General features: G+C 42.5%; 2 protein-coding genes across 2 annotated transcripts; both read left to right on the top strand.

Annotated features, from left to right (window-relative positions):
• Positions 1-196: 196 nt before the first annotated feature.
• Positions 197-9,342, top strand: POLR3K (RNA polymerase III subunit K). Its single transcript, XM_036738683.1, has 3 exons — positions 197-386; positions 7,621-7,708; positions 9,065-9,342. Exons 1-3 carry the CDS (start codon positions 276-278, stop codon positions 9,190-9,192), a joined length of 327 nt encoding a protein of 108 aa, XP_036594578.1. The 5' UTR covers positions 197-275; the 3' UTR covers positions 9,193-9,342.
• Positions 9,343-10,346: 1,004 nt separating this feature from the next.
• On the top strand, positions 10,347-12,957 carry LOC118831167 (CCR4-NOT transcription complex subunit 3-like). Its single transcript, XM_036738340.1, is given in 3 exon segments — positions 10,347-10,362; positions 10,869-12,065; positions 12,068-12,957. Coding segments are annotated over 3 exon segments (1,896 nt in total). The 3' UTR covers positions 12,751-12,957.
• The last annotated feature ends 8,730 nt before the right edge of the window (positions 12,958-21,687 follow it).

Below are 21,687 nucleotides of genomic sequence, written 5' to 3' on the forward strand. Positions count from 1 at the left end.
GATGGGGAACTGCTATTGGTGGGAGCAGGAGGGCGGGGCTGCCATGGGTGATATGGGGGCGGGGCTGCCACGGGTGACAGGAGAGCAGGCGGGGCTGATGAGGGGCGGGGTTGCCGGTGGGGCCGAAGGAGTACGGCCATCGGTAGGAGCAGAGGGGCGGAGCTTTTGTGGAGCAGCTGGGGAATGGCTATTGGTGGGAGCAGAGGGGCAGGGCTGTCGCGGATTAGTGAGGTCGAATGTGCTCTGGTGGTGGAGGCTGGTGAACCGTGGTGAAAATGTTGCTCTTCTGCCCGGGTTGCGGCAACGGGCTGATAGTGGAGGAGGGTCAGCGCTGCCACCGCTTCGCTTGCAACACGTGCCCTTACGTGCACAACATCACCAGGAAGGTGCGGGCAGGTGTGCTGGGGAGGAGAGGAAGGGGGCGTGTGTCTATGATGAAAAGATGCGTGGGGGCACAGTGGTCTGGGCTGGCGAGGGTGTTGTGAGGAGGGAAAGCGTGGTCTAGGGCATGTAGAGGTTTGGACCTGGAGGTTCATATTCCGCCTCAGACCTTGACTAGCAATGTGTCCGGAAAAATCACTCCGCCTCTCAGAAGCTGAATTTCCTTGTCTATAAAAGGAGAGCATTGTGATTAGTTGGCCTCTAAGACCCTTTCAGCTCTCAGTCTGGGGTCCTGTAAGCCTAAGCGGAAGGGGACAATCGTCTGTGGGCTGGGGGAGGAGATTATTGAGGGGGTTGTACACTTCCTGCTGGAAAAAGGAAGACTGGGGAGACCAAGGGTGGGGGAGGATATAAAAGGGACTGTGTGAGATATAAAGTGGCAGCTGTAACGGTACAGGGAAGATAGACTGAGGTAAGGAGAGCTGAAAGTGAGGTTATACAAGTTAGGGTGACCAGTCAATTAATAAACATTTATTAAGCTGCCTACTATGTGCCAGGCATTACATTCATTAAGTGCTCAAATAACACCTCTTAATGACTTTCTAAAAATTAAATGTAAATTTTTAAAATCTTCGTTAATTAAATATAGTAAAATAATTGTATCTAAATCATCATTAATATCAGAAAATTCTTCTCTCCATAGTTTTTGGGATTTTTTTTTTTAATGATAACTTGTATAATAGTGAAACCTATCATTGACTTTAAGGGGACACTTTTCAAACCTTAGGACACACATGTTTTGTCAGCTTTGTTGTTAGAAGTAAAAGAAAGGTGGTGAGTGGAGTCTTTGAGGACAAATGGGAGAGTTTCTAGTGAAAGAGTGGGATATCAAGGAGCCCTGGTTTTTCAGATAGTTACTTGTTAAAAGACTAAGCCTATTAAATGGATAAGGTGCTAAAGAGGAGAAACTAAGGGATTCTAGATTTGTCTGTTGTAAACTCCTCATACTCTGGTTTTCAATGTCATGGTGACCTCCAATCCCTCCATTTCTCAGTTCTTTTCCACATCATCACTCTTGCATTGGTTATACTCTTTTGCCTTCCCCTTTAGTGGATCAGTCCAACTCTACATTATCCTTTTCTCTTGAGTCCATTTTCTTCTCTCTTCCCTCTTTGAGAAGGTAAGCAATTTGATATAGGTTACATATGTGTAGTCATGAAAAATATATTTCCATATTAGTCATATTGTAAAAGAAAAAACAGACCACCCTTCCCCCCCAAAAAAACTAAGAAAAAGTTAATAAAAAGTATACTTCAATCTGCATTCAGACTCTACCAGTTCTTTCACTGGAGATGGATAGTATTTTTCATCCTAGGTCAGAATCACTTTGGATCACTGTATTGCTGAACATAGCTAAGTCATTCACAGTTAATCCTCATGCAATATTGCTGTTACTGTGTACAGTGTTTTCCTGGCTCTGCTTACTTCACTTTGCATCAGTTCATGTAAGTCTTCCCAGGTTTTTCTGAAAGCATCTTGTTCATCATTTTTTATAGCACAACAGTATTGTACCACAATCATATACCATAATTTGTTCAACCATTCCTCAATTGATGGGCATCTTCTCAGTTCCAATTCTTTGCCACCCCCCCCCCCCAAATAGCTGCTACAAATATTTTTGTATATATAAAGTCTTTTTCCTTTTTGAAAAAAAATCTCTTTGGGATACAGATCTAGTAGTGGTATTGCTGGGTCAAAAGGTATGCACAGTTTTATAGCACTTTGGCCATATTTCCAAATTATTCTTCAGAATGGTTGAATCAGTTCACAACTCCACCAACAGTGCATTAGTGTCCCAATTTTTCCACATCTCCTCCAGCATTTGTCATTTTTTCCTTTTCTGTAATATTAGCCAATCTGATAGGTATAAGGTGGTAGTGAAGAGTTTTTTTCATTTGCATTTCTCTAATATTAGTGATTTAGAGCATTTTTTTGTATGACTATAGATAGCTTTTTCTTCCTCTGAAAACTGCATGTTCATATCCTTTGACCATTTATCAATTGGGGAATGATATATATTCTTATAAATTTGACACAATTCTCTATGTATTTGAGAAGTGAGGCCTTTATCAGTGGAAGCTGCTTGCAAAAATTGTTTTCCCAGTTTTCTGCTTTCCTTTAATCTTGGCTACATTGGTTTTGTTTTTGCAAAAACTTTTCTGCCCTCCCTTCTATCAGTTGGCCCACTCCTTTCCTACTTCCCAGTAGGGTAAGATAGCATTCTATACCCAGCTGAGTGTGTATATTGTTCCTTTTTTGAGCTATTTCTGATGAGAGTAAGGTTCAAGGCGTACCTGCCTTCTAACTGTCATAATAATGATAAAATTCTTAGGAGTTAACAAGTATCATCTTCTCGTGTAGGGATGTAAACAGTTTAACCTTATTGAATCTCTTTTCCTGTTTACCTTTTTATGCTTCTCTTAAGCCTTTAATTCGAAAATCAAATTTCTGTTCACCTCTTGGTTGTAATCCTAGCTCCTTTGCCCTCCAGAATATCATATTCTAAGCTTTCTGATCCTTATAGAAGTTGCTAAATCTTGTGTCATCCTTACTGTGGCTCCACAATATTTTAGTTGTTTCTTTCTGTCTCCTTATAACATTTTCTCCTTGACTTGTGAGCTCTAGAATTTGGTTATAATATTCCTGGGAGTTTTTTATTTTGGAATCTCATTCAGGAGGTGAATGATGGATTCTTTCAATTTCTATTTTGCCCTCTCGATCTAAGATATTGAGGCAGCTTTCCCTGATAATTTTTTGAAATGTAATGTCTAGGCTCTTCCTTTGATCATGGCTTTCAGGTAGTCCAACAATTCTTAAATTATCTCTCCTTGATCTGTTTTTTTGGGTCAGTTGTTTTTCTAATTAGATAGTTCACCTTTTTCCATTTTTTTTTTAAAGGTGTTTTATTTATTTTTAGTTTACCACACATGGTTCTACATAGTTTTGAGTTACAGTTTTTCTCCCCTCCCTCCCCCCTCCCTCCCCAAGACGGCATGAAGTCTCATATAACTGTCATGTATAACTTCGCATTGAATTAATTTATGCTCTAGTCAAGTCGTGGAGAAGAATTTTGACCAATGGAATGAATCATGAGAAAGAAGAAACAGAACCAAAAAAAAAAAACAAAACAAACAAAAAAAAAAACCCCAAAAACAAAAACAAAAGAGAAGCAGAAAAGGCGAGCATGTAGTGTGCCTCAGTCTGTATTCAAACTTCGCAGTTCTTTCTCTGAATGAAGATAGCATTCTCCATCATGAGTCCCCTGTAATTGTCCTTGCCCCTTTAGGTTGCTGAAAGAAGCGCAGTATGTCAGGGTTGGTCCTCACGGAATCCACATATCTGTGGCTGTGCACAACGTTCTCCTGGCTCTGCTCCGCTCACTCAGCATTATGTCGTGTAGGTTTTTCCAGGTTGTTATGAAGTCTGCATCATCCCCATTTCTTATGGCACAATAGTATTCCATCACCTTCATATGCCACAGCTTGTTCAGCCATTCCCCAATTGATGGGCATCCCTTTGCTTTCCAATTCTTGGCTACCACAAAGAGAGCTGCTATAAATATTCTTGTACATATGGGTCCTTTTCCCGCTTGCATGATTTCTTTGGGATACAACCCTAGAAGTGGTATTACTGGGTCAAAGGGTATGAACATTTCTATAGCCCTTTGGGCATAGTTCCACACCGCCCTCCAAAATGGCTGGATCAGCTCACAACTCCACCAGCAATGCAACAATGTTCCAATTTCCCCACATCCTTTCCAGCATTTATCATTCTCCTGATTTGTTATTTTAGCCAATCTGACAGGAGAGATGTGGTATCTAAGAGTTGTTTTGATTTGCATTTCTCTAATCAGCCGCGATCCAGAGCATTTTTTCATATGCCTGTAGATAGCTTTAATTTCTTCCTCTGAAAACTGCCTGTTCATATCCTTTGACCATTTCTCAATTGGGGAATGGCTTGTATTCCTATATATTTGGCTTAGCTCCCTGTATATTTTAGAGATGAGGCCTTTATCAGAGGTACTAGTTGCAAAGATTTTCTCCCAATTTTCTGCTTCCCTCCTAATTCTTGTTGCATTGGTTTTTTCTGTACAAAAACATTTCAATTTGACATAATCAAAATTATCCATTTTGCATTTTGTAATGCTCTCTATCTCTTGTTGGGTCATGAATTCTTTACTTTTCCACAAATCTGATAAGTAAACTATTCCTTGCTTTCCCAAATTATTTAGAGTATCAACTTTTACTCCTAAATCATGAACCCATTTTGACTTTATTTTGGTATATGGTGTAAGATATTGGTCTATGCCCAGTTTTAAAATTTTAAAAAATTTTTTGTGTGATTATTTCTTGATGTCTAATAGAGTCATTAGCTTCTGTATGTTCAATTCTAATTTTTAAGAAATTACTTTCTTCAGTGAGTTTTTGTATCTCCTTTTCCATTTGGCCAATTCTCCTTTTTTTTTAGCTCTTATTTATTTATTTTTAAAATTTATTTATTTTTAGTTTTCAACATTCATTCATTTCACCATATGGAAGTATCAGTTTTACATTTTCTCCCCCTCCCTCCTCAAGATGGCCAGCAATCTGATTAGGCTCTACATATACATTCCTAGTAAACATATTTTCACATTAGTCATGTTGTATAGAAGAATTACAATGAATGGGAGAAACCATGAGAAAGAAAAAACAAAACAAAACAAAAAAGAGAAAATAGTCTGCTTTGCTCTGCATTCAGACTCCATAGTCTTTTCTTTGGATGTGGATAGCATTTTCCATCATGAGCCCTTTATAATTGTTTTAGGTCCTTGCATTGCTGAGAAGGGCTAAGTCTGTCAAAATCAGTCATTGCAAACTGTGGCTGTTACTGTCTACAGTGTTCTCCTGGTTCTGCTCACTTCACTCAGCATCAGTTCATGTAAGTCTTTCCAGGTTTTTCTGAAGTCTGCCTGTTAATTATTTCTTATTGCACAATAGTATTCCATTACATTAATATACCACCACAACTTGTTCAGCCATTTCCCAATTGAAAGCCATTTCCAGTTCTTGGCTACCACAAAGAGAACTGCTGTAAATATTTTTGTACATGTGGATTCTTTTCCCATTTGTATGATCTCTTTGGGATATAGCTCTACAAGTGGTATTGCTGGATCAAAGGGTATGCACATTTTTATAGCCCTTTGGGCATAGTTCCAAATTGCTCTCCAGAATAGCTCTACCAACAATGAAGCCAATTCAACTTTGTAAGGAGTTCTTCTCTTCAATGGATTTTTGCATATCTTTTTCCATTTGGCAAATTTTGCTTTATGGGGAGTTCTCTTCAGTGGATTTTTGTGCCTCTTTTACCATTTGGGATGTTGTTTTTTTTAGGAGTAATTTTCTTCAGTATTATTTTGTGCTTCCTTTATTAGGCTGTTGGCTTTTTTTCCCCATTATTTTCTTATGTCACTGTCATTTCTTTCCACAATTTTTCTTTTACCTCTCTTAGTTGATTTTAAAAATCTTTTTTGAGCTCTTCTGGGAATTCTTTTTTGGGGGGCCTGAGACCAAGTCACATTTTTCTTTGAGGCTTTTCATGTAGGTCTTTTGACTTTGTTGTAGTCTGAGTTTGTGTTTTGATCTTCCCTTTCACCATAGGCAGGTTATTTTTTGTTGTTGTTTGCTCATTTTCCTACCTATTTCTTGACGTATAACATTATGTTAAAGTTGGGCTCTGCTATTGGTGTGGAGTGGGCACTTCCCCAAGCTTCAGGTTTTTTGTGCTCTTGTTTTCAGAGCTAGTTCTGGGAGTCTGTAAGTTTTCAGTTTTTCCAAGGTAGTATGAACTAAGAAGAGGTGTGATCACTGCTTTCCTGCCCTGTACTTTGGTCTGTGAGTGACCAGAAACTTTTCTTCCCTGGAACTGTGACCAGGGTCTCTGCTCCCTTGCAGCACACACTCTGGCATTCTAGTGCTCCTCCTTACCCTGGGATTGCGATCTAGAACCATGTATGGGTAATGCAACAGAGTCTTACTGCCAACAAAGAATCCCCCATAATCTCCTGATCAGTTGTCTGACTCCCTTACCATCTATGGGCTGAGAGCTCTGGAAGCTGGATTCATTTGTCCCAAGACCTGCTGCTGTCCTGGCTTGGCATTGCTTGTGCTGGACTGTGTTCTATCCTCATCCTGGTGGATGGACCTTTCCTGCCAACCTTCTAAGTGGTCTTGGGCTGGAAAATTGTTTCACTCAGGGCTTTTGTTTGTTCCACTGCTCCAGAATTCATTTTGAAGTGTTACTTTAATATTGTTTGGAAGGAATTTGGGAGAACTCAAGTGAATCCTTGCCTCTACTCCGCCATCTTGGCTCTGCCCTTTCACTATATACTCTTTGATCTAATGACATCGGCCTCTTTGCTGTTCCTTGTAAAAGGTACTCCGTTTTTCAAAACTATGTTTAAAAGAAAATCAGTTTTATTTTCAGCTTAGCATTTTCTGCTTTCTCCCCCACTGAGGAAGCAAGGGGAAAAAAATTGCAGACATGTAAAGTCAAGCAAAACAGATTCTTGTATTAGTCACGTCTGAAAAATATATGCCTCAATAACTATTCTGAGTCAATCACTTCTCTACTTAGATGTGTGTAACATGTTTCAACATGAGTTCTTTGGAACTGTGTTTGGTTGTGGTGTTGATCAGTGTTCCCAAGTTCATAGTTGTTTGTCTTTATGATGTTGTTGTTGTTTAGGAGTATTGGCATTTGACTCATAGAACATTAGAACCAAGAGGGATTGTATAGGTTAACTGGTCCTGTCCGGTAAATTTGCAGGTGTGGAAACCGATAGCAAAAGAAAGGAAATGACTTGTTGAAGATCACACCTTTAGTGGAAAAGTCTAGATTCAGACTGTGGGATTATGACTCTTAGTTCAGCCCTCTCTCGGTTGTGCACCATTTGCTTTTTGGCTTTGATTGTCCTTGGTCTTCCAATGCTAATTTCTCTGGATTATCCTCATTTCCACCTAAACTTCTTTTCTCCCATTCTGAGTCTCCCCTGATAAATTTCCATCTGTTTGCTTAGTGTGGCTCTTGTTCAGTAGTTTTCTGAACGCTGTGTGGAGTTAAATGATATTGCTGGAGCCTGCTTGGGAAAGACAGGTGCCATTTGATTTTCTGGGGTTCTGATGTGGTGATGTGGTTTGCTAGGTAACAAATCGGAAGTATCCAAAGCTGAAAGAAGTGGATGATGTGCTGGGGGGAGCCGCTGCCTGGGAGAACGTTGACTCCACTGCAGGTGAGAAGCATGGTCCCCTTTCTCGGACCCTGCCAAGGGTATAAACAGTAGCTATACCAGCGACGTGGCTGCTGACCACTTCCCTTCACATCATACACTTGAAATTGTTCCTCATATAACAAGGGCCAGAGTAGTGCTTAATATTTTTTTAGAAGAGCTATTTCTATAATACTTTAAAGTTTGCAAAGCATTTTACTTATAGCATTTCTGCTTTTTATAACTATATTGCTTCTCAAAGAAAATGTGCCTCTCATCCACTTTTTAAATTAAGATTAAGGAATATAAAATTTACTTTAATAAATACACAAATGAAAACTATTCTTCACTTCTAGTGAATAGTATTAGCTATTCTAGTGATAGTATTAACTGTCATTTAAGAGAAAAAGATCAGGCTGGGGATAGGGGCATGGGGTAGGGTAGAAGAAGAAGAAGAGCGATAATAACAAGCTCCATGTGTATCGGATCTGGGAAGCAACGCACAACCCCCATTTGTTAACATTTCTCTTTTAAGAAAATATACCTTTAGATTACAAAAAGTAAATAATATTGCTAGAATTTGTTGTAGAAAGCTTTAATGCCTGTCTAAAGTTTGAAAGCACAAATAGTCTTGGGAGTCCTCTTTTCCTAAAGGGCTATTGAAAAAATTCTCAAAACAAATGAATTTTAATTCACATCACTTTAAAAAACACCTGCCACACAGCAGTTTTTGGAGATGTAGAATGTGCTGTTAAAGCTAGCCTTAAAAACTTAAGCTGTACTAAGATTTTTGGGACACTTTATATAGCTTCTTTCCAATCTTTATAATAAAGCTGTTGGCCCTGTGAGATAAACATCTCCACTGGCCTTCCAAATTGAAGTAGTTGTAGTTATTATTCCTCAGTTGTGTGTGAATGCTCTGAACTTTCACTTGGCTTTAAACATTGTCCCTTCTCCAGGTATCTTCCAGTGAATGATGGGGGAAAAGCCAATTTTATTTCCTTGATTTACCTTGGTGCTTTTAATCATATAAAGGCTGAAATAGGGGGATGGTCCTAGGAATTAGGGCCTCTAGGAAAGTCCACAGCCCCAGAGGCAGCCCATGGTATGTGGTGCCCTTCACTGAGAATCAGTTGAGCACAGAATGGAGCAGAAACAGTGAAGGCAATGTGAGGAGATGAGCCAGGCCCCCCGTTGACCCTTTCTCCTTATCGTCTCACTATCCTCTCAGGTCACACTGGTGCTTGGTGTTCATGTCCAATACAGAAAGAGCACCTCAAAGGCATTTGTTTAACGATGGCTCGGTAGTATTTTTGTATCAGAAAGAATAATGGAATTTTAAATGTAGGTTCGATGGTGCATTTGTTTTTTCCTCTGCAGAACCATGTCCCAAGTGTGAACATCCTCGAGCCTACTTCATGCAGCTTCAGACTCGTTCTGCCGATGAGCCTATGACTACTTTCTATAAGTGCTGCAACGCGCAGTGTGGACATCGCTGGCGGGACTAGTCTTGGAGCCTATTCCTGTTGGCAGACTAGCTGCATTGATGTGTGCCATGCTCAGTGTTCTCTAGTTGCTGTGTGACTTGGGGAGAGCTGCCAGTTGGGAATGTATTTTATGTAACATATAAGTTGTGGAAATAAATGGTGGAAATCTTTTGTGTGGCAGCAAGCTAATTTTCTCTTGGGATCTGCGGGCCAAGACAAAGGAAACAATTAACAGCCTAATGTACTGGACAGAATTAGCCTTGCTAATATGGAATCCAGGGATATCCTCATTTAATGGAGTTGTTCATCGATTCCTTGAAAACAATACGTTAAGCAAAATGTAGGAGGCACTAAGTTCCATAGGAACAGCTGCAACTTGTGAGATACATTCTTGGGTGGCCAAAATTGAGAATATGAAAGCTTAAACTTTTTTTTTAAGACTTGAAACTATATAACTTTGCTATGTGATTACTGGTTTTCCTCTCTCTACAACTTGCCCCTTTCCTGCTCGAGAGACGCAGGTAAGTAAGGCAAAGGGAAGGAGGGGTAGCTCTGCATAGCTCTCAGTCAGTACAGTAGTTGGGGAGGGCAAAAAGGCCCTGTAGGAGTGGGACCAGGCCTATGTTATCCTGCCCAATTCTACTTGTGGGCAGGCACCTGAGTTTGCTGATAATACTATGGATCTAGCAACTATTCACTAAATGGCCTGAATATTAAAAGCTTTCTGTTGTAATATTTTCTATTTTCTGCCTATCTAAAAGTGGGAGTGGAGGGGCTTTATGTTTCATTTTTTCTCTCTGAATTTTACTTGATTGTGATGGAGCATTATGATTTATTAACATTATTTTGAAATAATTCATTAAATCAGTCTAACAAAGATTAGACATTATGTACATGTGCTTCATGTTGGGGCCTCAAGAGCCTGATATTCTCTTGGGCGATAAAACATGAACATGAAAGTCTAATAAAAGTAAGAGAAGCTTTCATGAAAGTAAAATGGTGGAGGCAGCTAGGTGGCACAGTGAGCAGAGCACAGAGTCAGGAGGACCTGAGTTCAAATCCCGCCTCAGACACTTGACACACTTACAAGCTGTGTGACCTTGGGCAAGTCACTTAGCCCCCATTGCCCTGCCTTCCCCCCTCCAAAAAAATAAAAAGTAAAATGGTGTCATATAATGGCTGGCATGCTGGGTTTGAATCCTGCTTCTGATGCCTATTGGCTGTGTGATGACAACCTTCTAAAAGCCTCAGTTTCTTCTTATGTAAAATGAAGATAATACTATCTGTAATAGCCACCCTACAGGATTGTTGAAAGGCACAAATGAGACAATCAGGGTAAAGATCTTTGCAAACTTTAGAATGTTAAAGTTATTAGTTCAGCCTGTGTTAAAAATTAAGTAGGCTTACAACCAGACAGTCCTGCTAGGTGAGTCTGCTAAGCTGCTTTTTAAGTAGGATTTCTTGCAAAGCTGTGTTCATCTCCCCAGATGACAATTCAAGTCCTGATTATACACATTTTCCATCTGTGAAAAAAATGAAACAACAAAGCATACCTCTATTTACTCACATCAGTCCTGTCAAAAACCTGAAACTTAAATGCCCCCTTGAGTTTAGTTGTGATTGAGGGTACAGGAGAGGAAGTATGTCCACTGGGCTGGCCACAAAGTACTTTCTCTACAAATTTTATTATTTTTAAGTACTCTGTTATAAACATTGTGGTTTGTGGGTTGTGGGGGCCCAGAAGGTGGACCCGGCCCAGAAGGAGAAGGAGGAGGTCGGCCAGTGGCTCACTAACACCATAGACACCCCCAACATGCAGGTGGACCAGTTTGAGAGTGAAGTGGAGTCGCTGTCTGCGCAGACCCGGAAGAAGAAGGGGGATAAGGATAAGCAGGATCGGATCGAGGGCTTGAAGCGCCACATTGAGAAGCACCGCTACCACATGCGCATGCTGGAGACCATCCTGCGCATGCTGGACGACGACTCCATCCTGGTGGACTCGATTCGGAAGATCAAGGACGACGTGGAATATTATGTGGACTCCTCACAGGACCCCGACTTTGAGGGGAATGAGTTCCTTTATGATGACCTTGATCTCGAGGACATTCCGCAGGCGCTGGTCGCCACTTCACCCCCAACCCACAGCCACATGGAGGATGAGATCTTTAATCAGTCCAGCAGCACACCCACCTCCACCACCTCCAGCTCTCCCATCCCACCCAGCCCAGCCAACTGCACTACGGAAAACTCTGAAGATGACAAAAAGAGAGGACGGTCAACAGACAGTGAAGTGAGCCAGTCTCCAGCCAAAAATGGCTCCAAGCCTGTCCACAGCAACCACCATCCACATTCTCCTGCTGTGCCATCCAGCTACCCGGCCGGCCCTGCCCCTGTGCCCCCTGCACTGGGCAACGGGCCTGGCAGCAATGGGGCTCCTGTGGCACCTCCCAAAGCCAACCCTGCCCCAGGCCACAATGCCAGCACCCCCACCCCGTATGCCCAGGCTGTGGCCCCTCCTGCCCCGAGCACCGGCTCTGCTCAGCCCAGGCCACCCAGCGTCCAACCTGGTGGGAGCAGCAGCAAGCAGAACGGGGCTACCAGCTATAGCTCCATGGTGGCTGATAATTCATCAGAGCTGAGCCTGAGCAGCAGTGGGAGCAGCAGTAGCAGCAGCCAAGCCCTGGGTCCCCCTCCTGGCCCCCACAACCCACCACCCACCACCACGAAGGAGGCGGCTGGGGCGGCCCCAGCCGGGGCAGGGGGCGTGGGCGGGGGCTCAGGGAGTGGTGCTGGAGGACCCAGCCTCCTGGTGCCCCTGTCTGTGAACCCTCCCAGCTCCCCGACACCCAGCTTCAGTGAGCCCAAGGCAGCTGGGGCCCTGCTCAACGGCCCCCCCAGTTCAGCACAGCCCTGGAAATCAAGGCTCCTGAGCCCCTGAGTTCCCTGAAGTCCATGGCAGAGCGGGCAGCCATCAGCTCTGGCATTGAGGATTCCGTACCTGCCCTGCACCTAGCTGAGCGCGACATGCTCCTGGGCAGCAGTTCAGCCCCTCCGGCTTCAGCCCAGCCACCCCTGCAACTGTCTGAGGTCAACATCCCCCTGTCACTGGGCGTCTGCCCCCTGGGGCCTGTGGCTCTCACCAAGGAGCAGCTCTACCAGCAGGCCATGGAGGAGGCTGCCTGGCACCACATGCCCCACCCTTCGGATTCAGAACGCATCAGGCAGTACCTGCCTCGGAACCCATGCCCAACCCCGCTGTACCACCATCAGATGCCACCTCCTCGCTCAGACACGGTGGAGTTCTACCAGCGCCTCCCAACAGAGACTCTGTTCTTCATCTTCTACTATCTGGAGGGCACAAAGGCTCAGTACCTCGCTGCCAAGGCCCTGAAAAAGCAGTCGTGGCAATTTCACACCAAATACATGATGTGGTTTCAGCGGCATGAGGAGCCCAAGACCATCACAGATGAGTTTGAGCAGGGCACCTACATCTACTTTGACTACGAGAAGTGGGGCCAGCGAAAGAAAGAGGGCTTCACCTTCGAGTACCGCTACCTGGAGGACCGGGACCTGCAGTGACCCCTGCCCGCTGCCCCTCTCCCCCTCCTCCCCTGGCCCGCCTGACAGCCCCCCCCCTTCCTGCCTGCCCCCAGCACTTGGGGCAAGGGACGGAGCTCAGGGCCAGGGACTCTCCTTCCCCCGCCCTCCCCAGCTGGGGAAGGACTTGTTTTTCGTAAACCTATTTTCATTTTTGAAGATATTTATGAATAAATAGTTTTATATGAAAAAAAAAACAAAAACAAAAAAAAAAGCATTTTTGTTTTCTCCTTTCCTCTGATAAAGGAATTTCTTTGAAATATTCCCCAAAGTGTTTTATCAACTGATCTTTTTGATGAGTGGGTGGGCATCATGGATGGAGATGATGAAGATGAAGAGAAAATAGAGTTAAGAGGTACTTGGGTCACTCCTCAAAAATGCACATAGATAAAAGGATTACAGCGCGTGGGCTTGCCTGCTACAAGAGTAGACTTCACTTTTTCAGACCCTTGAGTAGCCATTTAAAAATAGATTGAGAGATGCCACTGTCATTGTTGGTGATCTGGGATATAGGACTGTGCCGAAGCCTCTGGATGTTTGAACCTGCAGTAGACATAGCATAGGCGACTAAAATCCATAAGGCTATCAACAATGTAGAAGTCCCATCTTACTGGCTTCCTGATATCAGTAAAACATGCATCTAGACAGTCAGATGGAACTGACCTCATCGGCTGACAAGCTTTGTCTTTGCTGGCCCCAGAGGACAAGGAAAGTGTGAATTTGGGGATTATGAACCACCAAAAATTCTCTATCCAAGGGGGAAATCCTGACAAGACTGGCCTGCTCGTGTCCACCACTGTGGTGGTGGGCAGAAAGAGGTCTTCCTGAAGGTACATTTTCCAACGAATGCTTTTCAGTGGTGTGAAACATCTACAAGGATCACTAGTGTGCCTGCGTTATGTTTTGTGCTCTTCAGATATGTCTGCTTGGTTTTTTTCTGAGGCATTTTCCAAAGTTGAGTATTTCATCACCTACCGACAATCATTTATAGAAAATCCCTGCTTGAGAACTAAAGCCAGTGTCAGGAAAAGGGAAAGACAGAGAATTGGGAGGAAAAAAAGTCTGAAGGGGGTGATGACAATATCATGGAAGATCATGGCTGCAAGTCAAAAGTTTGGAGAAGTTCAGAAGTTCAGAAATGTCTGGCTCTGAATCATATAGGTCTTTAGAGATCAGCATCCATAGGTTTGTTGTTAATCAGTAAACTTTTATTAAGCATCTACCAAGTGCTAGGCAGGGCAGGTAGGTGGCAAAGTGGATAGTGTGCCAGGCCTGGTGTCAGGGAGACTGAACTTGCTGAGTTCAAATCTGTCCTTCCACACTTACTAGCTTTGTGACCTTGAGCAAATCACTTAAACCTGTTAACCTTAGTTCCTCATCTGTAAAATGAGCTGGAGAAAGAAATGGCAAACCACTCTAGTATCTTTGCTAAGAAAACCCCAAATGGGATCCCAAAGAGTCAGACAAAACAGAACCACAGCCATGTACCAGGCACTGTGCTAACCACTGGGAGTACAAAGAAATGCTCTCAGGGATCTCCCAATCTAATGAGAGGGTTGACAGGTGAAAATATTTGGAGTTGGATGCATAACCTAGATCAGATTGCTTACTATCTTAGGGAGCAGACACAGGAGGGAGGGAGAGAGGGCTAGAATTTGGAACTCAAAACTTGTTTTGAAAAAAATTTTTAAAATTGTTTTAACATGTAATTGGTGAAAAAATAAAATGTTTTTAAAAAAGAAAATACTTGGAGTTGGGAAGTGGGAGAAATAATAAGGAAGCTAATGTCACTGGGTCCTAGGGTATAGGGGAAGAGGTGTAGACTACAGAGCAGGTGGTACTCCAGGGGAGTCAGTGCCTTCCACAATCCAGGTATGTAATAGTATTTAACCCCATCGATCAAGTTTGGTCACAAAGGTGACAGCTTTCCTTTGACAGTGAAGACCTGTCATCAAGGACTTTTGCACTCTCCCCGTGGCCCTAATGAAGGTTAGCAGTTGTGAAAACTGGTCCAAATAAACAGGTTGATCATGCTCCAGTCCCATTTACAAGTTCCATGTTAATATATGTTCAGAATTCTCTCTAGGAAGTTGGATCACAGTTTCCTACCTGGGATATGAAGGCTTAATTAAAGGCCCAGGGTCACAGCACAGGAACAAATTAACATGAGGAAGTAGAGCAAGGAGGGGAAGTGATTTTTACCCAGGCAGATTGTAGGAGTTGGAGGAACTAAAGAATTCATTCTTTGGAGAGGCCTAGGAGTATTAACTGCAAAGGCTGGCTCTCACTCATACATGGCATTCCAGTGTTGTTCTCTTGGAAATGAAGTAGCACGCTAAATTGAATTGCTCTTGAATTTCCTCACTAAGATTTAGTGAATTGTTTTCCTCATATTCTGGGGTGTTACAGGGCTACTGTTTTTCTTGTTGCTGTTGCTGCTGCTGCTGTGTGTGTGTGTACAAATTCAGTTGCAAATAAAATTTACTTAAGTTAAACCACATTGTATTGGTTTCAGAAAAATATTCCAGGCATTGTATTTTTACAACCTTTGACATGTCTGCATTCTTTTGCACTTTCATTGAGTAGTGAGAAATACACTGTTCTCTTTGGTTTTTTTGTAAATAAGTTCATAAACCAAATAGTTTACTTTAAGAACACCTTTTTTTCCTCCTCCAATTCTTAGGGTAATGGAGCAGCTTCCTAGGGCCGATTTCATTCTTTCGAGGCATCTATTTGGCTTGTTGCACAACATCAAGCAACAAGCAACCTTAAATCAGATGACGTCACACAACCTGGGAGTGTGCTTTGCTCCCAGTCTTCTTTGACCACCATCTTCTGCCAGTCCTGAGCTGGTGAATAAATTTGCCAAAAAGGTACCTTGAGTTTAATTCTTTGAGCATCTAAGGACCCTCCCCCCCCCACAATGTTTTAAATCTGAGCACCAATTTTTAAAGATTTTGGATGTATAGATATATAGTCCCATAAAAGTTGTAATGTATCCAGATAGAATTGAATCTGGAATATTTTTCATCCCAGCCTTCAACAGGAGGATTATGAAGAAGGTTGAATAGTAATAGTAGTGGGGTCTTTTCTCCCCTTCAAGCTCAGGGGGGTAAGCATAGCCTGTGAACTGTGGAGAGAAAAGACTCCAATGTTGCCTTTTGCCTTTCATCACTGTGCTTGGTGCTGTAGATGCCAGGCTTAAAAATAAAGCCATTCTTGTCCTCAAGGAGCATAAATTCTGTAAGAGAAGACATGTATACATAAGTGTATGCAAAATACAGATGTGTGGTCATTTGGAGGAGGGGACAGAGCAATTAGCGCTGAGGAATCAGAAAAGGCCTCATGCAGGATGTGGCCCTTGAGCTCAGCTTCCAAATGGTATTGTTAACAAATTCATTTGTCATTTCTAAACATTCTCTTAGCTATCTTAGCTATGTGTAAGCTGAGACATAGTCCAAGGGCATACTAAGGAAATATCATACATACTTACAGTCCACAATGGGGGCCCAAGATAAAGAGTATCTACATATATATGCATATGGAAAAAGAGAGAGCCCACAATGGGGGCCAAAGCCAGAGATAGATGGATAGACAGATACACACAAATATAGTTTTATACACACACATCCACATACATATATATCTACATATATACATACATAGAGAGTCCATAATGGGGGCCAGAGCCAGAGATAGATATACACACATACACATATATACGCACATATATATCTACATATATATACATACATATATATACATACATAGAGAGTCCATGATGGGGGTCAGAGCCAGGGATATAGGTATATAGATAGACTAATAGATATATACATATATACACACATATATCTACACACACACGCACACACACATCCCTCTGTGGCCAGGCAGGTAAGCAAGATTGCCTCCAATTGTGTCACCCTCCTTCAACCAAACTACAAATGTTTTTCCTTCACAGGCTTGTGATAACCCATTTTCTCTGGTACTAAGGTTAATTAAAATTATTTTTATCTGCTATTTTACAAACTAATAAGAAATTAATTCATTCCTTTCTTCCTAAAGGTCCATTAATGTCATCTTAATTGTATAGGTGGAGACACTAAGGTATTAAGATGAGATCTTAGGGAAAGTCTATAATTTCATAGTTTTAAATCTAAGGATTAAAAATAAGAAGTAGTCTTGAATCTTCTTGTCTCTACTCCATAGCAAGCTACTGCTGAGAAACTTGTGAATTTTCTTTGTCTTCTTTTGTATTTTTGTAAGATTGGGAAGACTTATGTCAAACAAGGTACACAGACTATGAAAAATGCCATCTCCTTTTTTGCTTTATGTGTTACAGGCCCCTCTATTAGTAGAGTTCATCATTGAAAATTCTTGGAAGATATTTGGAGAAGAAGTCACTTTTCCCTTGGGGGACATTCCAGTCAGTTGTAACAGAGATAATGCCTCAGATATCATGAATCATTGGATTGTTTTTCCCCTTCAAATATACCTTCTTTCTATCTAGCAGCTGCTCTACCATCATGGGGATTGTGAGCTGCTGAAAGTGTGGTGGCTCTGAGACTTTCAAAGGGGCCAAAGACAACCAGGATGGGATCAAGGGAAGCCTAATGGGGTGGGTGTGGGCTGGGGAGTAAGTGGGGCTGTGGGGAATGAAATGTTGGTAAGAATGAAAGTTTTTAAAGATAGTAAGAAAGGTTTCCAATAAGAAAGGATTCTCTAGACCTCAGGACTGGGTGTGAGTCTGATATACCTAACAGAGTTTCCATCCCTGCACATATCCCACATCAAAGCCTGTTTCACATTGCCCAGATGAAACAGATAGGGAAAACAAAACACCTTTCAGGCCTGAAAGACCATCCAGCTATTGAGCCAAGTAGCCACATACTTTTTCTCGCTGTTTATCCATTGCTGCTGATTGGCTTGAAATGTGGTAGAAAAAAATCTAGTCATAAAAGAGACTGAAGAAAAACAAGGCATTAAAGGGACATCATTAAAGGGCAGGGTCAACAGAGAGAAGTGGGAGTGGCAAAGAACAATAGAATAAAGGACAAGGACAGCAGAATGTAAGACTTGAAAAAGCCTCAAACATCAAAAGTGAAAATCATTAAAGGTAAGTGGAGGGAGAGCATGAAAAGGGAAGAACTGAAGAAGTGAAAAATGACTTCACTAGCCACCTCAATTTGCTTGCATTTCCTTACTATCCAGAGGAGGCAGCACTGACCCAGGAACCAGAATCAGCCAACCAGGAGGCAGACTGAGCATCCCTTACATTTGACCTAGGAGACATCCTTTTCATTGTTGGCTTCCTGCGCCTGGAACTCCCTCTGCTGTCCTGGCGAACACAGAACTGACTTGAGCTGGTTCACAGCAACTGTAATGGACAGAAGTAGCGCAAGCATCCAAGTTCCGGGACCTGGGGGACTTTCCAGCCTGACCCTCTTCCTTGCTCCTTGTAGGCATCTCATGATCTCTGTGAAATGGCCTCTCCCTGGGAAATGGAAAATGAACCCCAGGGACTGTGGCAGTACCCGATTAGGCCACTGAGAGATTGTGTTGCAAAGTAAACTTATTGGCTGCAGCTTAATTTAGTTTTGGTTTGGATTAGTTCAGAAATGACACACAGTCTCAAGTTTTATATATATAGACATAGATATAGATAGATATATAGTACTAGCATTTATTAATAATAATAGTAAAGCTTTCAATAAGTAAATGAACAATAACATAGGTCTCAATCAATAAGTCTCAATAGTTACCCAGAATTACCAAAACTCATCAGCACCAATGGGGGAATTATCTACATCTGGGTCACATGGCTGGGGAGTCCCAGGTCAGGAAGGTCCCAGGCTACCAGTCCATACCATGGGGTGGGGGACTCCCAAAGATGGCTCAATCCTACCCATCTTTCCTTCTAACCAAGAAGGCATTTTGTCAATGGATTCCTGGATGCCAGCTTGCTAAAGAACTGACCTCTCAAGTCTCTTGACCTCCTCAGGCAGGGACAGCGCTATGTCCAGTTTCAGTAGGAAGAAGCTATGGAGGACAAGAGGGAAGAAATGGTGATATTGTCCTGTGTACCTATTTTGTATTGTCCTTCTTGAGTGGTTATGTCGTTACGGTATCATTGACACCAGTTTCCCAATGACCTATGTAATGGCTGCAAAGATCTAGGGGCCAAGGAGTGAGCAATGTGGCCGTTCTTGTGATGAGATGTTATGTTAAGTATTTTGAAAATGTGATGCGCTCATTTTGAGGGGATTCTGTTGTACTAGAAAAAATGTTTTACCTATTGAGACACAAGTTGCGTATGTAAAGGGTGTGAAGGATCTTGGGGCTGAAGGTTCTTTAATGTGATTAAAGATCTTCCCCACACATTCAATAGGCCTCAGGTGGGCCTAGGTGGCCATATTGGTCAGGAGGAGTCCAAAGGATTTGGGAAGCCTACCCTAGGCCAGGCAAGTTGATGTATTGAACCAAAGTTAAGGAACACCCTTCTGTTCAAGAAGTCCCATTACTCTGTGAGCCTTCGCAGGTCTGTAATGAACGAACACCACACTCGGATAAGGGAGGGCCCCCAGAAGTCCCAAAATACCAAAGGCCTGTATGGGTTAGTTATCAACTGATATCAGGCTCAGATATGGGAGGGTCAGGGTCTAGGCCTAGGGAGGGAAGGAATCCCTGGGAAGACATCTCTCCTGAAAGTCCCCTCAGGAAGATTAATTAAAGTTGGGAGGATGCTCCCAAGACTAGGGAAAGGAAAAAAGGAAAATGATTAAATATTATTGCCAGGAAAAAGTTAAGGAGCATATCTTGGCACCTTCAGTGTTTTGGCCAAAATTTGGATCTGATGAAGATTGAGTTTGTCAATTACAAGAGGAGAAGAGTTATGCCCACTGCTGGGATATTACAACTCAGACAGCAGCAGGAATTTTTCTGAGTCAAACAAAGGTGGGGAAATTGGCGGCAAAGTACTGCCTTTGTTGGTCTGGGGTCATTATCTCTGGGAGTCAATTGGTCTGGGTTAGCTGAGTCTCAGTTAATAGAAATGACTTAGAGATAGGAGGGAAAAATTCACAGGGAAAGGCATCTCAAGGGGGGAAGGGACTTGAGGAACCCCTTCCAGAAATATCCCAAAGTAGACTGCTTGGGAAGGAGGCTAGTGAATTGGGGTAGTTTGCCTGCCCCAGGAAAAGACAACAAAAAACTGATGTGTACAGAAGATTTCTGACAATCCTCTGTCACTTCACTCTTGGATTTCTGTAGCTGTTGGTGGTTTTGTATGTCTCTGTGTGAATGAGTGAGAGTGTGTAAGTTGAAACCCTGTAAAGATGTAGCCTGCCAGCAAGGAGCTCCCAGCAGCAGTTTTGGGAGCAGTTGGTAATCCTCCCCCCACCTTTCCAGTCCCTAGTCTACCAGCACTCCTGAGGAGATGGGCTGGAGCAGCAGCAGCAGCAGAAGGGGGTGGCCTTGGGGAGTGGGAGAGCAGAGCAGGCAATTCAGTTTCTTTTGTGTTTTGTAGTCTAGTTAAAGTTTACCATTGTGAGGAAAAATACTGACAAGCTGCTGTCAGTGAAAGCTCAGTTGTGGGGAGTTTGAGATTGATTTATGTCGAAAATGGGAAGGGAAACAGCCCTCTGAAGTATTAGGCTCAAATTCTCGGCACTCGGATGTTTATTATTCCCTCCCCTCAAGAGACAGAATTATCTGATGAGCCAGAGGAGGACTTTGGATGTGTTGTAGTGCAGGGGAAAGGTGCATGGCAAAAGGTCTTTTTGAATTTCCCTGCACCAAAGAAGCGTGAAGTATAGGAAAGGGTTACAGCCCCTGTAGAGTTAGGAAGAAAGGAGGGAGGTTCTTTTTTTCCTTGATCAAAGGGAGGCAAGCTAAATAAGCATTTAACCCTTTTGCTGCCTTATCTATTGACATTCCTTGGAGGAGTCACGGAGCCCAGGGATGTTTGCTAGCCTCCAAAAGGTCTGAGTCCACTCTTTAGTATGCAAAACTGGGGTTTGTAGTTAGGGGCTGGGGGCAGGGTTTTTCTAGCAATAGCTGGCTACTCAAGTATCACATCTCCCACTTCTTTTAGGGAACATTTCAAATATTTGAAATTGTAAACTAATTGTAAACAAGCAGAGGGAGCATAATTAGCTAAAGATACTAAAAATACAGGAAAAACAGTCTTGGGAACGCAAGGACTCAGAAAGGCAGCTGTCCTTCGTGCAGGTACTGGTCCAGAGTCTCGGGAGGGGCTGCCTGTGTCTGATGTTGTCCCCTTCAGGTTCTTTGAAATCTCCAGGCAGGGTCTCCTATAGGCTCAGATGTCCACTCCTCAGATGTGACAGAAGGAGCAAGGAGTCGATATCCACCTACCAGGGGCTCCCAGAACACATGTGATTTGATGATTGAGGAAAAAAAAACACAACATAGGTCCCAGCCACGCAGGGCTAAGTTCAAACAAATACAATAAGTAGTTCAGTATCCCAGCCACACAGGGCTGAGTTCAAACAATTACAATAAAGTTCTTCCCATAATTCACAAAACTGCACAATTACATTGAGTCAGGTACAGACTTAGATGATTCACAATAGAGGGGGAGATTTGCATGTCACATGCTTTACATTTACAAATTAGATAACCAAGAAAACTTAAACATGAACCATACAGAGTAATGCAATCATTATTAACAATCATATATAACAACATAAACTTTTAGCCATGCCATGTCTTTTTGATGGAATTTACAAATAGTCACAAACCATTCTTAACAAATCTAAAGATGTTTCTGATTTAATTCCAGCACTTAATTGCACATTTTGTATACAAAGTAACTTTAAATTACAGTTACATATTCACAATGTCCATTCAAAGCAGTATTTTTAAATCCCAGATGCCTGATTGCAGTTATCTGGTCCC

This window comes from Trichosurus vulpecula, chromosome 9 (genome assembly GCF_011100635.1).
Source record: "Trichosurus vulpecula isolate mTriVul1 chromosome 9, mTriVul1.pri, whole genome shotgun sequence".
In the NCBI taxonomy this organism is placed as follows: Eukaryota; Metazoa; Chordata; class Mammalia; order Diprotodontia; family Phalangeridae; genus Trichosurus; species Trichosurus vulpecula.

Bases quoted from the DNA above. Each gene is read 5' to 3' on its own strand.
- POLR3K (XM_036738683.1), top strand. From the start codon at position 276: ATGTTGCTCTTCTGCCCGGGTTGCGGCAACGGGCTGATAGTGGAGGAG. The intron at 387-7,620 runs GTGCGGGCAGGT...GTGGTTTGCTAG, and splicing joins TGCACAACATCACCAGGAAG to GTAACAAATCGGAAGTATCC. The intron at 7,709-9,064 runs GTGAGAAGCATG...TTTCCTCTGCAG, and splicing joins GAACGTTGACTCCACTGCAG to AACCATGTCCCAAGTGTGAA.